Raw genomic sequence first — 21,862 nt, 5'->3', positions numbered from 1 at the left:
TAAGATCCTATTAAATAATAATTTTAATAAGATCATTTAATAATTTCATTGTAATGTTTTCATGGTCTCTGGGTGTTATGTGAATTTCGTTGTATGTGTATACTGTGTATAGACATATAGACAATCAAGTATTCTATTCCATTCTAAAAGAAATTAGGGCAAGCAGGCATGTTGTAATCCATAAACTAATAACTCGTAAACAATAGCAACAAAATGTAAATTCGAACAATTTATGTTACACGTTGCATAATTGTATAAATAATTTACTCCCAGTATTGATAAATACTATCAGGAAAGCTTAGTGATCAGTTATATGAGCTTCTTAACTATAAACCTCCATAAACTTCTTTCTACTGCATGGCGCACGCTTTTCCAAAAATTGTTCATTCAGCATATTTAAGTTCCTTTAAGACATCGTTTCTCAACCTTGTCAACTTGAAGATGCCTGGACTTCAACTCTCAGAATTCCCCAGCCAGCGAATGCTGGCTGGGGAATTCTGAGAGTTGAAGTCCAGGCATCTTCAAGTTGACAAGGTTGAGAAACACCGCTTTAAGATGTTTAGAATATGGAAGACAGCATTGCTATTGTGCCTAGGAAAGATCACATATCAAAAAATGAAAAACTGCATTATGCCATTTCAAACATATACTTTTCTTTTACTGGCACCAGCCTTAATACATACATTTTTCTTAAATTTTCTTACCTCTATGCTAAGAAGCTATTGAAGATCTCCAGAACTGGGAAGGGAATCAAATCAATCTTGTTATATTAGGGCATCTCAAGAAAAGCTGTGTTTCAAAATAGCACATCATAATAATACCCTATTTAATCCTAGCCTTTAGGCCCTCCTCACTACCATAAAAAACCTCAAGGACATTAATTTATAATAACTATTCTGAATAATTGAAGAGGGCCTTTGATCTGGCTCTCTAAAGGTTATTTCCAGCAAATTCACCTTCTGCTTTTCTAGAATGTGAGAACAAGCAATTACTGGTTGCTGAGAAACAGCGCTACTATGGGGACAGAAAGCAAGAGGTGCTTTAATATCTTTAAAAGGAAATTACATAGTTTGGTTCATTACAATCTCTTTTTTGAAAAAAAAGGCTGGATGGAGTTTATTTTTAAAGCTCTCGAGATTATACATTACGAGAGCTCAGCAAGGAATTTTCTGTGACCAGGGGGGCCTTTGCCCAGGTTCGCCTGGTGCACCAATTGCAGCCCTATTTGGACCAGAAGGCACTTCAAACAGTCACTCACGCCCTCGTCACCTCAAGACTGGATTACTGTAATGCGCTCTACTTGGGGCTGCCCCTGAAAAGTGTTCGGAGACTGCAATTAGTCCAGAATGCAGCTGCGCGAGTGATACTGGGTGTACCAAGGTACACCCACACTATACCTAGCACAATTATCCGCTGGCTGGGGAATTCTGGGACTTGAAGTCCAGACATCTTCAAGTTGCCAAGGTTGAGAAACGCTGATCTAGATGGCCACAGATTCCATAGTGTCGTTCTAATGTCTGCAGGAATAAGTTGAGAAACATTCCAAGGAGAAATATTTTAGCATACATCCATAAATACAGACAGGAGTGCTGCCATCTTCACTTTATTTAACAGAAGTTATACAAATTGCATTCACACATCACACAAATTCATAAAGTTAGCTTAGTGAGAAATAGAGGTGCAGATATGGATTAGTCAAAATGATAAAATCACAGAATGAGATTTGAGTTGGAAGCGATCTTATAAAATATCTAACCCAAACGCTACACAAGAAACAATTAAACCATTCCTAGTTTATGCAGCCAATGTTAGTGTGATATGCAGTCCCAGGACTCAGGCTTCACTCACTTATGAAGAAACCAGAGAATAAAATCATAACGTGTTCTTATCTTTCTTATTCTGGGAGAATAAAAATAGATAGCTAAAGTCTAAATCCTGTTTCCAAATTAAACTAGGTTACTAGTGGTTTGTTTGTTGTGACTGGTCATGGTTTGCCCTAGAATCAAATTCAAATTGCCCTCCTCAAATCTCAATTCATCAATTCAAATCAAATATATTTTACACAGTTCATTCAAGTTGCGTAATTTAAGATGTTTGGGTCAGGCGCATTTTTACTCTTATTTTTGCACATTCACATTTTGCCAGCTTTATAGTTCTGGGTGATATAAAAACTAGAAATACAATTCAGTAAAAATTATGACTGCCAAGAGGTACGACTGAATGCTTAACTCAGTGGGAGTCAAAATTGAAAAGCTTTGAGAAGATGCCAGGCATCAGTGAGTATCAAAATAACTTTAAATTGCAAATTAAATTTGACAAAGTAAAACAGTGTTCCTTCTTTACATTATATTTCTTGAAATACATCATGCCGTTTTTCTGCATTCACTAATAAAGCGATACAACGTTCATTACACATTAAAGAACCATTTTGCATTTAGCTTCTTAATCATCTTCAGCTTCGATTTCTTCCTCCATGTTATCTTCTGTTTCTGTAATTGACAGAACTGTTAGTTTTACACATGTTCATCTATATAGTGCTGCTCATTTTTTACATCAAGAAAAGTGTGTGTGTGTGTCTGTGTATGTATGTATGTGTGTGTGTGTATGTATGTATATATATATTATATATATACATACATACATACATACATACATACATACATACACACATACATATATATATATATATACACATACATATATATATGTATAATGGATACTTGTGAATCAAATAATAATTTAGAATGGGAAAGAAAAACAGTCATTATATACCGCTTCATAGGGCTTTCAGACCTCTCTAAGCGGTTTACAGAGTCAGCATATTGACCCCCACAATCTGGGTCCTCATTTCACCCACCTCGGAAGGATGGAAGGCTGAGTCAACCTTGAGCCGGTGAGATTTGAACTGCTGAACTGCAGATAGCAGTCAGCTGAAGTGGCCTGCAGTACTGCATTCTACCCACTGCACCACCTCGGCTCTTACAGATGTTATCAGATGTGGTAGAGATGAATTTACGTTTGTATTTGTAAAAAATGGCTTGTTACGGGTCATCTGCAATCAATTTCCTGTCATACAGGTAAACTTAAACATGGACAAATACTTATGTGCATGAAGGTGTATTTTTGTCTTTTTAACAGTATTTATAATGCCACTTTACTAATGCTAATGATCAAGGGCCTCGCAGGGTCTCCTTTGTGCGACTAATGGCGATACATGAACATTGAACAAACTGGAGACAGCTTGGTTTAATAGAACTACACAAAAGATAAGGATCTCTTGCCAGCTTCCTAACGTTCCACTTTAGAGTTGATTTATATAAGTGCCTTTACAACTTCATCCTCTCAAATTAAATAATAGATCATTTATCACATTATACATACAGTATATCGCTTCAACTGCCTCAGAGGAAATGCTTTTCAAAAAGGCCAGTTCTCTAGATTAGTTACAGTTAGTTAAACCTGGCTTAAGCTCCCTGCTTTTTCCAGTTATAAATAGTCAGCCAACTACTAACTCTCCCAACCAAGAGGGAAGGAAGGCGGCGTGAGAGTGTAATTCTGTGCCTGGAGTTCAGCCGCAGAAAAATGGATTGCTTTTTCCTACTTGTTGTTTATCTGCCTTGACTAGTGCCATGCTCAAACTAATTTTTTTTTTTTGGGGGGGGGGGGGGGAAAGCACGTAGAAACAGATTTACCGTCAGCAACAGTTTGATCTTCACTTTCCAAGCCTCTTTCTTGGTCCGTTAAGGAAGCTTTGGGTTCTAAAAGAACTAAAATCAAAATCAACCAATCTCACAAGCTTTTTGCAATTCCAAGAATGAAAGATGGCTATAAAGACCATACAGGTTTTTCCCCTTCATCCATGTATACTGATTTGTAATGATTTTTTAAATATAAATTTAAGCTATTACTATTAATATTCCCTAAAAAAAACAACCTTAGCTGTTGGTTTGTAATTTTATATACAAGCTAAATAGCAATGTAACCATATAACTAAATTACTATTTTTGGACTATACACTTACCAAAAAGAAACAAGATCTATTCTATAAAAGAAATTAGTGAGACAAGAAAGAATCCAATGCTGATGGTCCTCACTGATGGTAACTGGGGACTGCTGGAATTTCTGTTGCTAAGCAGAATAGTCACATGATCTTGGTCTTTATAGCAATAGCAGTTAGACTTATATACCGCTTCCTAGGGCTTTCTAAGCGGTTTACAGAGTCAGCATATTGCCCCCAACAACAATCCGGGTCCTCATTTTACCCACCTCGGAAGGATGGAAGGCTGAGTCAACCCTGAGCCGGTGAGATTTGAACAGCCGAACTGCAGTCAGCTAAAGTAGCCTGCAGTGCTGCATTTAACCACTGCGCCACCTGAACGCATTGCTTAGCTATGGAGATTCCGCTCCCAATCACCATCGTTAAACAAGGGCTACCTTCAAAGGCCTTCTCCGACACACCCTTGGAGGCTCCAGGATTTCAGAGGAAATAAGAGCAATGGAGCCAAACAATGTACCAAATTAGTATTTTATCAGTACAATACGTATTGCTGCTCAGTCTAAGGTAAACTGTATTCTTTTTGTAAAATCTCGGAAGTTTTGAAAATATCATTGTTACTTATATATAATACATTTATAAAACATTTATAAAAAAGTATAATTTTGCTCTCGATGATGAGATGGTGATGATGAGAGCCAAGGTGGCGCAGTGGTTAAATGCAGCACTGCAGGCTACTGCTAGATCAGCAGGTCAGCGGTTCAAATCTCACCGGCTCAGGGTTGACTCAGCCTTCCATCCTTCCGAGGTGGGTAAAATGAGGACCCAGATTGTTGGGGGCAATATGCTGACTCTCTGTAAACCGCTTAGAGAGGCCTGAAAGGCCTATGAAGCGGTATATAAGTCTACTGCTATTGCTAAAGATGGGCAGAGTATAAATTTAATAAACACACAGTTAATAAGGTAACAATCAAATTATGCGCCCAGGTTTTCAATAACAAAAGCAGGAACGTTTATTAGCCATTTTAAAATGTGAATTGCTTCCATTTCTAATGAGAGGAAAAATCAAATTAAAAATTTAAGGCTAAAATATACCCAATTCCTGTTTGGGGAATGGTAATAATTATTTTTAATTGCAGCTTTTAATTATAGTAGAATATTTCTTTGCCTTACCATCCTTTACTTCAATGTCTTCCTCTTCTTCTTCTGGTAGATCACGATATATTGCATGGATCTCTGTAAAAAATAATATTTGTGTTGTCCATTTAACTATACTCATTCTATTATTATGAAGAAGAAGAAAAAACACACAGTCAATTGGCCATAAACTGAGTTGTCAGCTCTAGATTTTGAAATCTGGCAGAATCCAAAGAAAATAATAAACTAATTAAAATGTTATTGTTATTACTGTTTGAAGTTTGTGTTTGGAGGTTAGCTCCATGAAATTTGATTTGTATAGATATTTAAGAGCCGAGGTGGCGCAGTGGTTAAATGCAGCACTGCAGGCTACTTCAGCTGACCGCAGTTCTGCAGTTCGGCTGTTCAAATCTCACCGGCTCCGGGTTGACTCAGCCTTCCATCCTTCCGAGGTGGGTAAAATGAGGACCTGGATTGTTGTTGGGGGCAATATGCTGACTCTGTAAACCGCTTAGAGAGGGCTGAAAGCTCCATGAAGCGGTATATAAGTCTAACTGCTATTGCTATTGCTATTGATTTGTATAGAAGATGGAGGAGAGTGGGTGGATTAGGAAGAAACAGGCAGGAGCTAATGAAGAAAGGCATTATAGGGAGGCTGAGAAGAGCTAGAACATAGAACATAGAGAAGCATGAGGAAGAAAGAGTAGAAAGACAAAGGAAAGTATGGTTGAGAATAGATAGGTAGGAAATGTAGCAGCCATAACAAAAAGAAAAGTTCCTGGGGGAAGGGTGGGATGGAGTGGGGAAGGTATTTAGAGTGCCTCACCCAATCAGGATTTATGAAGCCCAGAGGTGGTGTGTTTTGCAGTCCTATGGTAGTCAGTAGTGATAACTACTGATAACCATACAAAATTGTACGTGGGGAGGTCTTGAGACTTCAACCCTGAGGCCAAGTAAACACCGATATCACTCTAGTCTGAGAGTTGAAGCAGCTAAAGTGTAAAAATATCTATTCCATGACTTTTATTCAGTTTAAAAATTTGGTAATAGAATATTTATTTTTAAATTGGTTTTATATGTACTCTTGTGATCTTATGCACTGGAGACAAATTCCTTGTGTGTCCAATCACACTTGGCCAATAAATAATTCTATTCTATTCCATTCCATTCCATTCTATTCTATTCCATCCCATTCCATTGTAAATGTCATTTGTGCCGTTTGAGTACTAATAACTTGCTAGTGATATTTACCTCTTCTCTGTGGATTCAGTTCTGCTACTTCACCTAAGGCAACTTGTTTTTCCTGAATTAAAAAAAAAGCTGCATCAATTGGAGGTGATTTATAATAGCATTTATAATGACTTTATTGAGATTTTTTTTTCATTAATAAAAGACGTGCCTTACATAAAAATGTTTCTCCTAAACAATTAATCTGTTAATCTCATAAGAGTGCATTTGATTTTTCCACAGAATAATGCAATTTGTTCTTTTTCAAATAACTTTTGCTAATTTTTATATTTACAGAAATACTTTACAGATATACATCAATTGATCACAGGTGATTTAAAAACCTTCAGCTTGTCCTTTTGAATTCAAATGACAATAAGTTTATAAGATATGTCAATTATTTCATGTGTCATGTCCTATTATGTCCATATTCTTTTTTCTGTTGTCCACAATAAACAGCTAACAATCTAGAAAATAATTTTAATATAATAATTTAATAATTTTAATGTTTAAATTTAAATTTAAATGATATAAAAAAACTGGACACCTGACTCTAAATGACTGTCTTAGTTGATTTTCAGATAAGGTTCACTTTGTAGAACAGCTCTAATATCTTGATGAAAGCTCTCTAGATTATCCAAACTAAACAAATTATATAAATAATTTGATATGAAAAATATGAATATAAAAAAAAGAATACACACACACACACACACGTAAACAAACAATATGATTTTACCCGAATGAGATCACAGGCCAGGATTAGAAGATATGATTGAGTTTTTTCATTAATTTCTATTTCTGTACAGCTCACCCAGCTGCCGTTCTCAAACCTTACGGGCATTGAATAGACAATCTCCTCAGGCAGACCAAATTGACCTACGAAACAGAAATAATTAACTTCAAAAGTATAAAATACACAAATAACAAATGCATAATTAATAGACAGATACTTTTTCTATCCCATTTGACCATCACAAGAATATGATGCACATCCCTACATTCTGATTCTAAGAAAATAAAACAGAATGACTTTTAGCAATAAATACTCCTCCTTTGGTCTAGGAATTACTCCCAGTGCTATGATGGAGAGAGTAGAGAACCGTTCAATCACTATAACCTAGGTTTAATCTACGTATCCTAGACATAGCCACTAGAAGAGGTATAATCTAGACCAGGTATAATCTAGACCAGAAGGTATAATCTAGACCAGGAATGTCAAAATGGATGCCTATGGGCAGGATATGTCACACACAGACCAGATCTACCCCGAAGGGAAAAATGTTGCAATACATCACAAGATGGCAACCTGAAGCAGAGAGTTTGACTCCCCTGTTCTAGAAGGTATTATAATATTTTACAGATCTAAAGAAAAGTTATTAACTTAGTAATAAAACCTTGCATTAAATCTTACTGATGCATGATTTGTTAGAAATCAATCTATTGAATCAGAAAAAATCCAACAGAGCACCATTATTATTGTTAACAACAATAATAAACAATAATAGTCTATTATTATTTTCTGACTATACCAAGTTGTTCATTAAAAAAAACCCTCTTTAATTACTTCATGTTCTCATTTTGCTTTAGGATCTCACACAATACTCCCCCAAAATAAGGACTGATTATAAGTGCTGGAAACAGACTGATTGTTATAATAAATATTATAAATAGGTTATACGTACATATACAAATATGAAATATGCATGTAGGTCAGAGAGCCAGATTAATTTGATGCCAGAACTATATGCAGATCCATAGAACAACTCAAAGACATTGAAAAATATAATATCTGAGAAGCAGTTGCCATATTATAACGAAGAATGAAGAGTAGATGTAGACTTCATGCATATGTCTACCTTTATCTAAAACAAGGTGAACAATGGATAAAGACAGAAACATTCATGTGGATTACATCTAATGTTCCTATTTCAGTTAGATTTCTGTTGTGGCCCAGCAGGAGCCGTTGGAGCTGCCACCAGACTCCGACAGCGAGAGGCCCTAAGAGTCGGCTCTGGAGGATGTGGAGGACCCTGGACAGGGTTCCGACTCCGAGCAGGGCGCAAAGAGGCTGGTTGGTCACCAGGAGGCGCCTGAGCCATGGACCAGTGGGGAGGAGACAAGGGAGTGTGATCCGGACGTCATGCATTGGAGCAGTGGGGAGGAGACAAGGGAGTTGTTCCTGGATGCCCGGCACCGGAGAGCTAATAGGCATAAGGAGCAGTTGGCCAGTTACAGGAGGTAATCGCACTCAGCTGGTGGTCATTAGGCTCTTCTTAAGACTATAAAAGGAATGCTTGTGCACACACCCCTTTTGCAGAAATCAACATCATTCCTAACGCTGGAGAAGCTGTTATCTGTCGAAGTCTGAGTTGCTGCCGAGGTTCTTATCTGTTTGTTATGCTTGGCTTTCAGCCACCGAGGTTTTGGTTTCTTGCTAATAAAGTGCTGTGACATTCCAGTTAAGCTTGTCTCGGCATTCGTTACTGGACGGAGGAGGGGGTCAGAACAGATTTCTAAATTGAGATTCAGAGAATTGGCTCATGCTTAAAGTAGATCCTGTATAATCACAGGATAAAACCAGTTGCAGAGTCCCACCTTGGACACAAAACCAGTTGGATGCTCAGCCCTAAGGAAACAAGCAATGGCAAATCACTTCTGAAAAAAACTTGATAAGAAAACTGCAGAAACTAGACTTGCAAGTTTCTAGGATTCATCGAAGGTACAAAATCATCACCATCATAACGTTAATGATCAGTCTAATCCAGTGTTTCTCAACCTTGGCCACTTGAAGATGTCTGGACTTCAACTCCCAGAATTCCCCAGCCAGCATTCGCTGGCTGGGGAATTCTGGGAGTTGAAGTCCGGACATCTTCAAGTGGCCAAGGTTGAGAAACACTGGTCTAATCCAAGAGGAGGGATTGATGGCACCACTTGTATACATATGGCTCCCCATATGCAGGGGCTGCGGATCACGTGGCTAAAATGGCTGTGGATTTTACAGGTTCAGGGCTTTAAAAACACAGTCATATACGCCATCTTGACTTTTTTTGATCTCCTGTTGAAAATAATCAGCTTGGTTGAAAAAGGCTTTAGTGACACCAAAAGAAGTGGGTCAGGACAGCTTTTCAGGACATTTACCTTCACTAAGTACCCCCAGGGAGATCATTTCTCCAGGAGGGGATCCTTGGTACCAGTATCTCAGCACCGTAGAGGTTGTATGTGCAGATGCCATTCCTAAACCACGGGCTCCCCAAGAAGTTAACGAACTCAGGGAAGCCACAAATTCAATTTGCATCCATTCCCTGTTAACAAGAAATGACAACTTTTTAAAAACACAATACGAGAAAACCAATGTAAAAACGTCCTCTGACAAGATCAAGAAGTTAATCAAGAAATTTAAATTAGCAGGAGGGGTTCTGGAGACAAGCTTCTGTGCTGGAGTTCTTCTCCTGTAGAAACGGCTATCCTTCAAATTAAAAATGTGACTTGTTATTGTATTTAGAAAGCTGTTAAAACGTTGTGATTCAGGCAGTCATTTTGGTATCAGAGACACAATAATTATGGTATTATGGAGTTAACTATTATGACTTATTATCTGTATGTTATCTTCAAGGTGCTAGTTGTTACTTATAAAGCCCTACATGGCATCGGACCTGGGTACCTGAGAGACCGCCTCCTGCCAATTACCTCCCAAAGACTGATTTGATCGCACAGACTTGGGCCTTCTCCGGATTCCATCCGCTAGCCAATGTTGGCTGGCGACCCCCCGGGGGAGAGCCTTCTCTGTTGCAGCTCCGGCCCTCTGGAACGACCTCCCCGTGGAAATCCGGACCCTTACTACCCTCCCGGCCTTCCGTAAAGCCATTAAGTCCTGGCTGTTCCGGCAGGCCGGGGGGCTGTTGAAGTATCCAGCCCCACTGTAACTATGAATGCTGTTGTATTTTAAATTGTTGTATTGTCTTATTTATCCCCTTTCCCTTTTTATTGTAAGCTGCCCGGAGTCCTTTGGGAGTGGGCGGCATACAAAACTAATAAACTAAACTAAACTACATGTATTATCATGTGTTTTATTATATTTATAAGCCACTTAGATTTGCCCAGTGCAGATATCTGTAACAGATTAAAAAAAAATCAGGGAAATAGTATTCAGAAACAATTCTGAAACAATTCTGGTAGCAAAATGGGTCTTAAAATTAATGAAGCAGGACTTTAGAAGAACATTAAATTAAAGCTGGACACCACTTCTGAAATGTCACAGGGTTTCCTGCCTGAGCAGTGGGCTGGACTAGAAGACCTCCAAAGTCCCATCCAACTCTGTTATTCTGTATTCTGTAAAGCTTTTAATTACCAGAGCAGCCCATTTATTTACTTTTTAATACAATAACATTAATTATCTTAAAGGAAAATACCACATTTCAGGCCATGACGTTCTTTAATAATACAGCTTTACATATAGGGTTAGAAATATATCTTTAATTAATTTGTACCAAGAGTTCTGGAACTCTGCTGGTAGATATAGGAAGATGCCTAATATCAAAAAATGTTTACATACTTTTATGTAAATTTATAGATTAATATTATTTATACATCAACTATTTCTAATAAAATTTGCATTTTCTATATAACATATTACAGAACATGTGCGCTTCCTTAGGGAACTGAAATTATTCTTACAATGGAATTTAGTTGTCAAGTATGAATAGGAGAGTAGAGCTGGAAGGGACCTTGGAGGTCTTCTAGTCCAACTCCCTGCCTAGGCAGGAAACCCTACACCACTTCAGACAAATAATTATCCAACATCTTAAAAACTTCCACTGATTAATTATTCTAACTGTCAGGAAATTTCTCCTTAGTTCTAGGTTGCTACTCTCCTTGATTATGCAAGAAATCTAAAGATAATTGCAAAATGACTCAGACATATACAGTATTTCTTAAAAGTAATGCATAGGCAGATATGCTTTAGTACAGCTAAAGGCACGCAGTTCCAGAGTATATAATTCTTTATTATCTCACTTTTCAAGTTCTTAATTTAAATGCTGCTTTTCTTTTCTGACTGCAACAGAGGGCCATTTTTTTAAAAAAAAGAGGCTAAAGGAATGTGAAATAGGTTAAGGACTGAAGCAGATTTATATGGCACAAACATTTTATGCATTTTCTATGTTTCTATAATGTTTCAAGAACTGGATAATACCAATATTTTTTAAAAAAAAATCAGAAAGAATACCGATCAAATAGCACATCCAACAAAGGACGAAAATAACTCGGTGGGCCCCAGATGGCACTGTCATATCTATATAGCTCTGTTTTACTCAGATCAATGAAGCTATTGCCACTGATGTTCCCCCAAACAATGAGGTTTTTTATTCCTGTTGAAGACAACAATGGAAAGTTGAAAGAACAGACGAACAAGATGAAAGATTTAACCTATTCCAGCATCCTATTTGGCACTAAAATGCCTCAAACCCATAAGCAGGCAATAATTGTCCCAGTAACTGTTCCCTAGCATATAGTTCTTCTAATTTGGAGGTGCCATGCAGTCAACATGGTTATCACCATAAATAACAACGATAATTTGTGTGGCCTTTATTTGAATCCTTCACATTCTCTTCCCTAAAGCACCAGAATTCCTTTACATTGATGCACAATATTGAACAACTTGTCTTCTGTGTATATCCAATCCCGCAAAATGAAATCAGAAGGCTATACCTTCTGAGAGCTGAGGTGGCGCAGTGGTTAGAGTGCAGCACTGCGGGCCACTTCAGCTGACTGCAGTTCTGCAGTTCGGCTGTTCAAATCTCACCGGCTCAAGGTTGACTCGGCCTTCCATCCTTCCGAGGTGGGTAAAATGAGGACCCGGATTGTTGTTGGGGGCAATGTGCTGACTCTGTAAACCGCTTAGAGAGGGCTGAAAGCCCTACGAAGCGGTATATAAATCTAACTGCTATTGCTATTGCTATATTATTACTATCTAGAACCCATTTATCACCTCATGAATTAGGATCCTTCCATATGCCTTTAGAGCGAATAAAGGAACACATCGGAACTTCATTCCCATGGCCCTGAGCACCAATTTTCCTGGGAATATGTAGAGGGTTTTTTTACAAAAAGACCACAGACTAGCGCTATCCCATTCCCCTACTGCAGTGGTTCCCAAAGTTGGCAACTTTAAGACTTGTGGACTTCAACTCCCAGAATTCTCCAGCCAGCTCTGCAGAGCTGGCTGGAGAATTCTGGGAGTTGAAGTCCACAAGTCTTAAAGTTGCCAAGTTTGGGAACCACTGCCCTACTGTAAGAGGAAGACACATGGATTGATCTGCAAGATTTTGTTATTATAGACTATCTCAATGAAGTATGAGGTGGAGAGAGTCTAGGTCTCTTCGTAACACGCTTCTGGCTCTCCGGATTTAACATGTTTCTTTTGCCCCTAGCATTTACCTAATAAGTCTTTTCTCCCAGCTCATCTTTTTTATGGACCTCTACGTACATGCTTTAATTTTCATTTATACCGTATTTTCACGACCATAAGCCGCACTGAAAATCCTAAAATTTTATCAAAAACCAGCAGTGCGGCTTATAACCCGGTGCGCTTTATGTGTGGAAAAAGATAGAAAATCTCTCCCTCCCGACGCTCAAACTTGAAGCTCGCAAGCATGCACACGTCCCTCGGGTCTCTCCCTTCAACCTCGCTACTTTCTCAGTCGGAGACCGGGGGGCGAGCAGAGAGCCACCCAGTTCCCAGCCCCTATAGACTGAGCTGTTCCGTCACCCCCGCCGCCGCAAGAAGGGACGGCAGAAGGGACGGCTGACCGGCTCAGCCCTTCAGGATTTGCCGGCGCCGAGCACCCCATCCGCCCCGGCAGTCACCCTGCCTAACTCCGCTCCGCGCCCCAGCCGGCTCTGCGCTGCCGGTCAAGGGCGCGCGGGTGGCCGGTGCGGCGCCGGTCTTCCCAGCACACCACGCCGGCCGGGCAAGAGCCGGGAGAGCAGCGGAGCCCGAAGCCTCCCGCGCCAGAAACGTCCCGCTAGCCGATGCCTGCCACGTGCGCCCACCCGCCCGCCTCGGGGACCGCAACCCGGGCGCCCTGCCCGCCGCCGCCCGGTTTGGCTTCCCTGGCCGCGGCGCCCCAGGCCCCCACGCTGGCGATCTCCCGGGGTGGCGAGGCTGCGCGGGGCCGCTCAGCGGAGGAAGGCGGCCGCCTGGCGGGAGAGGCTCGGCCGAAAGGTGCTGGGGCTGGAGCTGCAGAGCCAGGCATGCCTTCCGCCCGGGAAGTCCTGCCCCTTCATCCCCGAAGGCCGGCGCGCGGTGAGGGGGGCCGGCGTGGGGGCGAAAGTACTTTACACATGCTCCACGGTCGCCGCGCTCTCCGTCCCAGCCTTCGCCGAAGCCGGTGGGCTGCCTCCCGAAGAAGCCGCCGGAGCGTCCCAAGCCAGAAAATGCCCCAACTCGGGCAGACGGAGTTCCAAGTTGCAACCTGCGCACGTGATTCGATGAGGAACCAAGGGGAGCCGGGTCTCTGAGCGCGGCTTATAACCCGGTGCGCTTTATATGTGGAAAAAGTTTAAAAAATTAACGTTAATTGATACTGCGGCTTTTAATCCGGTGCGGCTTTTGGTCGTGAAAATACGGTAGTTTGCCTTTGTTGCAGTTTTCAACATGAGACAAAAAAAAATAAGTCCAAACGAATTCAATGATTAAGCACCAACCTGTTACATACCTGCTGGGTGCATTTGCATTTTTCGTGCTACCATAGCTTTGGCTGCAATTTCCAACATCATGGCAAGAGTTATAATATTTTTAGGATTTATAGAGGGCGCATATGTCATAAGCATTAACGACTTAAGGTTGATAAAGGTTTTCCCCATCACAATAATTTTGACATCGCTTTTGGCGTTCTGCTCTATCAAAGGGCCATATGTTTTACATTGATCAGTTACTTGTTCGATACAGTGTTCGAGTGTCGGGATCGTTTCCTGCAGGATGTCATCAAACAAAATGATAATGTCGGCGTCGAGGAAGATCTCCTCCAGTTCAGTATGTAAAGTGACGCTACGAAGGACTGGGGATGCTAAATCTTGAGTCTCCATAACAATACCCCAAAGAATGTCTTTGAAAATACTTCGGTCAAACAAATGAAGGCATATCTCAGTTTCCATTCCAAATATCTCTCCATTCGTTAATAACGGGATCAGATGATAACAGGCAGGACTGCATGCCCTGATTAAGAAAAAAGCAATAAGGAAAACCATTAGTTCCGAAGTTATTTGGTATCCACAGAATTTATTCTTCAGTTCACTGTCGGCAGGTTGGTGGAACCACTGCAGTGGGGAAATTTTGCAAAGCAAGTGGCAAGAAAGGGAGATCAATCAAATCCCTCACAATATATTAGTATGTATGTATGTACACCTTCAGGAAAGCTGTTAAAACCTGGCTGTTCCGGCAGGTCTGGGGCTGTTGACCTTATTGTCAAGGTCCAGCCCCGATTAGAACGAATGCGTGTTTTGTGAATTTTAAACTATCCTTTTCTTATTTTCCTTTTCTTTCTTCTTTTGTAAGCCGCCCGGAGTCCTTCGATTGGGCGGCATATAAATTTAATAAATAAAAATAATAATAAATAAATATATCTGTATATGTATATATTGAAAGGATAACTGCATTTTACACAGCAAATACTCCATGTGCTGCTCTTCTGGTTTAGTCCATGCTATCATAAGCATCTGGAATGAGGGCGAACTAATTCTGAGAAAAACAACTGCAGTGTCAGAGACTTTCCTCCCAACTACTGCCAATTACCTCCACTAGGCCAATAAGATCCCACAGATTAGGCCTCCTCCGAATTCCATCAGCCGGTCAATGCCGACTGGCGACTACCCGGAGGAGGGCCTTCTCGGTGGCTGCTCCGGCCCTCTGGAACGAACTCCCCGTGGAGATTCATACCCTCACCACCCTCCAGACCTTCCACATAGCCCTTAAAACCTGGCTATCCCAACAGGCCTGGGGCTAAAGATTTCAACCCCACCCGAATAGTATGACTGTTGCGCTTTTTAACGATGTATTGTCTTCATGTGTGTAACTTGTTTTGTCCTTCCCTCCCCCTGAATTGTGAGCCGCCCTGAGTCCCCTCAGGGAAAAGGGCGGCATACAAATAAAGTATATTCTATTCTATTCTATTCTATTCTATTCAACTATCGGTATATGTAAAATACTTTCCTCCTTTTTTAAAGAGAATTTTTGAAAAATAACTAGGAAGATTTTAATCCTATTTTTTCAAATAAAACCAAGCTTTTGTGTAATTTTCTTGGTAACAATATGGAAATGGCTTGCATTGCCTTCTTCCAGCAATTTCTTTTGAATTTGCCATTCTAACGCATAGCCTAGAATCGAGATTTCCCGGTGATTTCCCATCCAAATGCCAACCAAGCTTACCTTTTGGATAGTAACCAAAGTCACTTATATGATCTGAGAAAAATGGCAAGCATCATTCTGCTGCTTTCCCATAGTTAATAGATAGTGGCAATTTATATTTGGACACTAAACAGGAATTATCCAAATTCTTGAATGCCAATTTTGCAATCTTAGACACAACGAAAAGAATTACTTAGTCACAACAAAAGAATGCTCTCACTGGTATGTGTGCTTCCCATTCAGCAAATATAACTTTGTAACCGCTATATTAGTAAGAACAAATAAAGTTTTTCAGAGTGTTGTTTCTTTTTCACCTTCTCACCTATTCAGCCAAATGTGCAAGGGATTGATAAGACTTTTTAGTTCTTTCTCTTCTGCTTCAATTTCTATGCAAGTCTGCAAGTTCTCATTAGCTATTAGTAACATCTCTTCCGTCATCATATCTGATGTGATGTTATAGTATTGCTGAAGATCAAAAAGGTTCATCAATAAATATCAAGTTTATCTCAAATTGCGAAGACCAAAACACATTTGATTACAAAAATATACAAATAGTAATACTAACAGAATAGGGAGAACAATTTTAATTTATGACATTAGGTGTCCAAGAAGAACAATATATATACAGTACGTAAATAGTAAAATAACATAGCATGGGAAGCAGATTTTTGTTTTGTCAGATTTTATTTTTGCGAGACCCTTATTTCTAATACGGAGTCAAGAACAAAGACATATTAGTTTAGTTTAGTTTATTTATCTTGTATGCCGCCCACTCCCGAAGGACTCCGGGCGGCTCACAATAAACAAGGGAAGGGGGATAAATAGACAAAAACAACACTTTAAAATACACAACATTCACAGTTTCCGTGGGGCTGGATGTTTCACAAGCCCCCCCTGGCCTGCTGGAGTTTAACTCCTCTTGGAGTTTAACAATATAGGGCCTCTGGACATTTCTTAGCAATAGCAGTTAGACTTATATACCGCTTCATAGGGCTTTCAGCCCTCTCTAAGCGGTTTACAGAGTCAGCATATCACCCCCACAGTCCGGGTCCTCATTTCACCCACCTTGGAAGGATGGAAGGCTGAGTCAACCTTGAGCCGGTGAGATTTGAACCGCCGAACTGCAGATAGCAGTCAGCTGAAGTGGCCTGCAGTACTGCACCCTAACCACTGCGCCACCTCGGCTTCTTGATCTATGGATTTGTTTTACACCAAGATTTGAACTTACTTCAGAGTTCCCACAAAAAAAATCTAGTGACTCCATGGACATGCTTACAGTTTTAACAGGGGAAAGTGTTTAAACAAAAGTGACATTTGATCGCATGAGTGACGTTGAGCTGGCCATGCCCACATGCCCCCTCCCACCCCCTCTGAGGTCAAACACAACAATGATGCGGCACTCAATGAAATCGAGTTTGACACCCCTGCTTTATATTATCTGTTTCAAATGTCCTTCAATGAGATTCAGATATTTTATTGATATATTTAAATTACCATTCACTAAATTCCCTAACCATTTTAATTAAGCTGACTGAAGTTTTGTGTGATTAAACATACTGTATATTGACATTTGGTCAGTCTGAAAATAATTACAAACAGATTGATGAGTAAGGAAAAGAAGCTAGCAGGAAAATCAATATGCAACAAGTCGATATGCAAATTTTTACCTGAGCATGTTCTAGAAATTCATTGAATCCTCCTAGAAGAAGGCCTTTTCCTCCTCGGTCCAACAGTTCTCTCCAAATAATTGGGGAACGTTTGTGTTTCCAGCCATTCACATTACAGATCTCCTGAAGCCACTTCTAAAGATAAATGGCCTCAAATTAAGCATAACATACAATGCTAATATGTACACACCCATAAATGGCTTTAACTGCCTTGTTGAAATAATTATCCTTACATTCCCTACAATTATCCAAACATTCTCCCTTCATACAGTACAAGAGGCTAGTGTTAAGAATATGTTTCTGAATAGAATCTATGAACGTGGATACTAGCAAACTCATCGGGATGGAAGGAAGCTCGCATACTAGCAAAGCAACTTGCCTACCTCGTAACATTTGGTACCAATGTCCCAAAGGTACTTTTTAAAGAAGCAACTGGACTTTCTGGTTTTTCTTTGGAGACATTTCAATTCTCATCCAAGAATCTTCTTCAGCTCTGATGAGATGGTGGGAAATGGAAGGATTTATATTCCATTCCCCACTATCCCATCAGAGCTGAAGAAGCTTCGTGGATGAGAATTGAAATGTCTTCAAAAAAAAATTCAGAAAGCCCACTTGCCTCTGAAAAAAGCACCTTTAAGACAACCATGACCTGGATGACTGGGAATCTCCATAGATATTTGGCACCCATATTTGAACGCCCAGAGTCATCTCGGTCTGCAGATGAAATACATTCAACATTTTTGATTTACATAGTTATGAAGTGGGTAGAGATATTTTCATCATTTGGTCCAATTCCCTGCTCACTAAAGAATCCACATTATTCCATGGGGGGAAAAAAACCTACACATCTTTGCTGAAAATACGTCAATCACAGCCTAAGGTATTCTGTTTTCCTGCAATTTCTACCAACTAACTTTACCTAAGCACTCTGGAGTTAAGGAAGAAATCATTTTCCCTTAAACTTCCCTTTTTAGGCTAAACATACACATATTAATTAATAGAACTGGAACCATACAAAATGAAGGAAACAGAGTCTGGTTAAATACTGTATATGTGCACCTAAGTATCTTAATCAATAATTTTTCACTTTCAGTATTTAGCAGAAAAACACAAAATATATTTTATGATAAATCTATTAATACCTCAGTTAACTGCTTTAATCCACATCCAATTATAAATAGGTTCTAGAAAATGTAGCAATATCCACTAGTGGACAATATTTTTGCTTCATTTTGCCACTAATTTGTGGAGTTTATTTTTAAATCTCTGACTTGTTATCTAAATTATGTGATTCTTTCTAAAGAAACAACAATCTAATTTGTCTGTTTAAACTGAAGCAAAACAGATGAAGCTTTTGTGTATTATCAATGTCCCTTTTATCCATCAATAAATATTAAAGCCATAAAAAGGTATTGTAGATTTCCCAGACTTTATTTATGCCCCTAAACCATCACACATTTGATGTTACAAATAACCAAACTCAAAAGTTAGCAGAGTTCATTAGCTGTCTTCATCATTGTTTCCATATAGCTATCTTTTTGTACTATACATTTATCCCATCTCTCTCTCGTGCTACCTGTAAAAAACTTATTTTGGTTAACGGATTCCAAAAGTAGAGAATCTTATTAGCAAACCAGACTGAAATAACGTTACCTCCCAGTTGTCAGGATGTTGAACTATCTTGTGTATCCTGAAGTTAGGCAAATTTTTCACCAGGTAGTCAGCTAGGAGTTCTGCCTTAGCAAAGTAGGGGCAATCGGCTCTACCTGGAAATTAAGTAGTTAATAAAAAAAAATGTACTCAATTATAAACTTGTGATTTCTTTACTGGATTTACTGTACATCCCAGGTTTTTTAAAAATTTTAAACACATAAACCCCCTCCCCACTCTCTCGGCCTTCCGAAAGTCTACTAAGACCTGGCTATTCCGGCAGGCCTGGGGCTGTTGACCTCATAAATGAGGTCCAGCCCCACTAAGGTTGAGTGCATGATGTGTCTTTTAACTTGCTTTTCTTTCTATGTTAAATTTTTTAGTATTCTTTTTAGAGTTGTTTTTATGTAAGCCGCCTGGAGTCCTTCGGGATTGGGCGGCATACAAATTAATTAAACTTTGAACTATAAACACATCAACAAACACAAACACATGACTTAAAACAACGTAGGAACAAGAAGTTCCATCGTATATCATACAGCGGTTCCGTATCGGTTTCTTTGCAGTTATTGTTTTCCCTTCTATACATTTCTATCTTGCATTCATGGTCCCCTCATTCGTTATCCATTTTTATGTACTATTCTATATTTATTTATACTTAGCTATTTATAACAAAATATAAAACACAATATAGGTAAATATCCCAGCTTTCATTCAAGAGCAAAACAGTATGTAGAATGCTGCTTCTTCCTGTTTTTCTCCATATTGACCATCCAATGGGGGAAAGGGGAGGACTGATCCAAAGTCATGAGAAACTTCTATGGCTGAGGGTGGATTAGAACTTGGGTCCTCCTTATCCTAATCCAAACTTTGACCAATGCAGAGCCATGGTAATGTTGAAGTATCAACATTACCATCAAATTACTTCAAATTTGATATTAAAAATTAAAGAACATCAGAGTGTAATGATGATCAAACTACACCAACAACACATTATTTCAAGACACAATATCCATACGCAACTTTGGTAGATTTTATTGGAATGATTTATAAAATAGTACTTAAGACAAATTCATGGAATTTGTTTTAGTTTAATTTTGCAGCCCTTGGTTGATAGAAGACACTGAAAACAAATCAGAAAACAGGCTAAAGTTAGTTTATATAATTGCTCCTACTGTATTTAAGCAGCGAAAAAATTCAGAAGACTAGAAACAAACATTTAAAAGCTTGTGTCGCCTTTGGCTGCTCTTTAGCAGTTGAATGGATTGTGGTGCCCAGATATATGGGGAGGCCTAATATTTTTACAATGTTTCTGACAAAGAGGTCATGTCTGGATCCATAATGTTAAACTTTTGATTTGTTCAATCAAGATTTACTGAATAACCCACAACAGGCTGAATTCATTCAATGTTAAATCGTTTCAATGGCTGATCCAATACAACCCAGAATGCTACAACCCAAAAGAAAAATCCCAATTTAGATTTTAAGCCTGAACCCTTTACATTTGGTTTGCTTAAAATTATTTCGTCTTGGCAAATTGCTTTTATCTTAGGAGGTAGGAACCCCAGCCAATTACTGTTGCTTTGCACTCTCTACAATACTTTTATGGGTTTGGATTTTTCCCCTTTGCAATTTGACAGGTCTCTTTGGAGGCTTACAAATAAATCAATTTAATAAATTAATAAATTAATAAACAAACAAATAAATAAATAAACAAACAAACAAATAAATAAACAAATAAATATAATGAAAAATAAAAATTAAAAAAGAGCCATTTTTGGCATAGCGATTAAGCCAGTGTTTCTCAACCTTATCAATTTGAAGATGTCCAGACTTCAACTCCCAGAATTCCCCAGCCAGCATTCGCTGGCTGGGGAATTCTGGGAGTTGAAGTCCAGACATCTTCAAGTTTGACAAGGTTGAGAAACACTGGATTAAGGCATTCATCTAGAAATCGGGAGGCAGTGAGTTCTAGTCCCACCTTGGGCAGAAACCCAAACTGGGTGACTTTGTGCCAGCCACTCTCTCTCAGCCCTAGAAAGGAGGCAATGGCAAACTGAAATCTTGCCCAAGAAAAGCTGCAGGGACTCTTGAATGGAACGGGGGGGGGGGGGGTTCGCTGGCTGGGGAATTCTGGGAATTCTGGCTGGGGAATTCTGGGAGTTGAAGTCCAGACATCTTCAAGTTTAACAAGGTTGAGAAACACTGGATTAAGGCATTCATCTAGAAATCAGGAGGCAGTGAGTTCTAGTCCCACCTTGGGCAGAAACCCAAACTGGGTGACTTTGTGCCAGCCACTCTCTCTCAGCCCTAGAAAGGAGGCAATGGCAAACTGAAATCTTAGGTTGCAGGGACTCTTGAATGGAAAGGGGGGGGGAATACTTTGTCCTAGATAACAACCACTCCATTATTCTCGCCTTGCACCGTCGGTGCTGCAGATACGCATTTATAGTATTATGAAACCAACAGGAATTCAAGGGTGGGGGGGGGAGGGGGAGGCGATGCCAGTTTAGTCCAAAAATATTCAATCCTCCCCCCCCAATCAACGGGGAGGGGGTGAGTAAGAGTCGCCTTGCAGGGGGGGGGTCCCCCTTCACCTGCTAGTACGAACTTCGCCATTTGACCGAGAGCCAGAAACTCCGCTAAATCCGATTTAACGCGTTGCGGAGGATGGGGTTGCCTAGCAACCAGGACGCCCAGTCCGGACAGGAAGCCAAAAATCGCGAAGCCTCGGGCGACTGGTTCATTTTGTCCGCTTCGGGCAACCGTAACTCGAGGAAA

At 39.7% G+C, this 21,862-nt stretch overlaps 1 protein-coding gene across 2 annotated transcripts; it reads right to left on the bottom strand.

Moving 5' to 3' along the window:
• Window positions 1-1,586: 1,586 nt before the first annotated feature.
• On the bottom strand, window positions 1,587-21,852 carry MDH1B (malate dehydrogenase 1B). Of its 2 annotated transcripts, none has more exons than XM_087706777.1 (12): window positions 21,679-21,852; window positions 19,085-19,197; window positions 17,432-17,566; window positions 16,087-16,229; window positions 14,077-14,576; window positions 11,586-11,727; window positions 9,500-9,663; window positions 7,098-7,237; window positions 6,383-6,434; window positions 5,168-5,230; window positions 3,693-3,767; window positions 1,587-2,489 (listed from the first exon to the last, which is right to left on the bottom strand). In XM_087706777.1, the coding sequence occupies exons 1-12, from the start codon at window positions 21,698-21,700 to the stop codon at window positions 2,443-2,445; spliced, it is 1,596 nt and encodes a 531-aa protein (XP_087562903.1). In that variant the 5' UTR covers window positions 21,701-21,852; the 3' UTR covers window positions 1,587-2,442. The 2 variants fall into 2 exon arrangements, with proteins under 2 accessions (XP_087562903.1, XP_087562911.1); XM_087706785.1 differs by having other exon boundaries at window positions 3,693-3,758.
• Between the last annotated feature and the right edge of the window lie 10 nt (window positions 21,853-21,862).

This window comes from Thamnophis sirtalis, unplaced genomic scaffold, assembly GCF_051295495.1.
Source record: "Thamnophis sirtalis isolate CommonGarterSnake01/CBP01778 unplaced genomic scaffold, rThaSir2_p1.2 scaffold_1, whole genome shotgun sequence".
NCBI classification, from domain to species: Eukaryota; Metazoa; Chordata; class Lepidosauria; order Squamata; family Natricidae; genus Thamnophis; species Thamnophis sirtalis.
The sequence above is the reverse complement of the archived record's forward strand: the minus strand, read 5'-3'. Positions and strand labels throughout refer to the sequence as shown.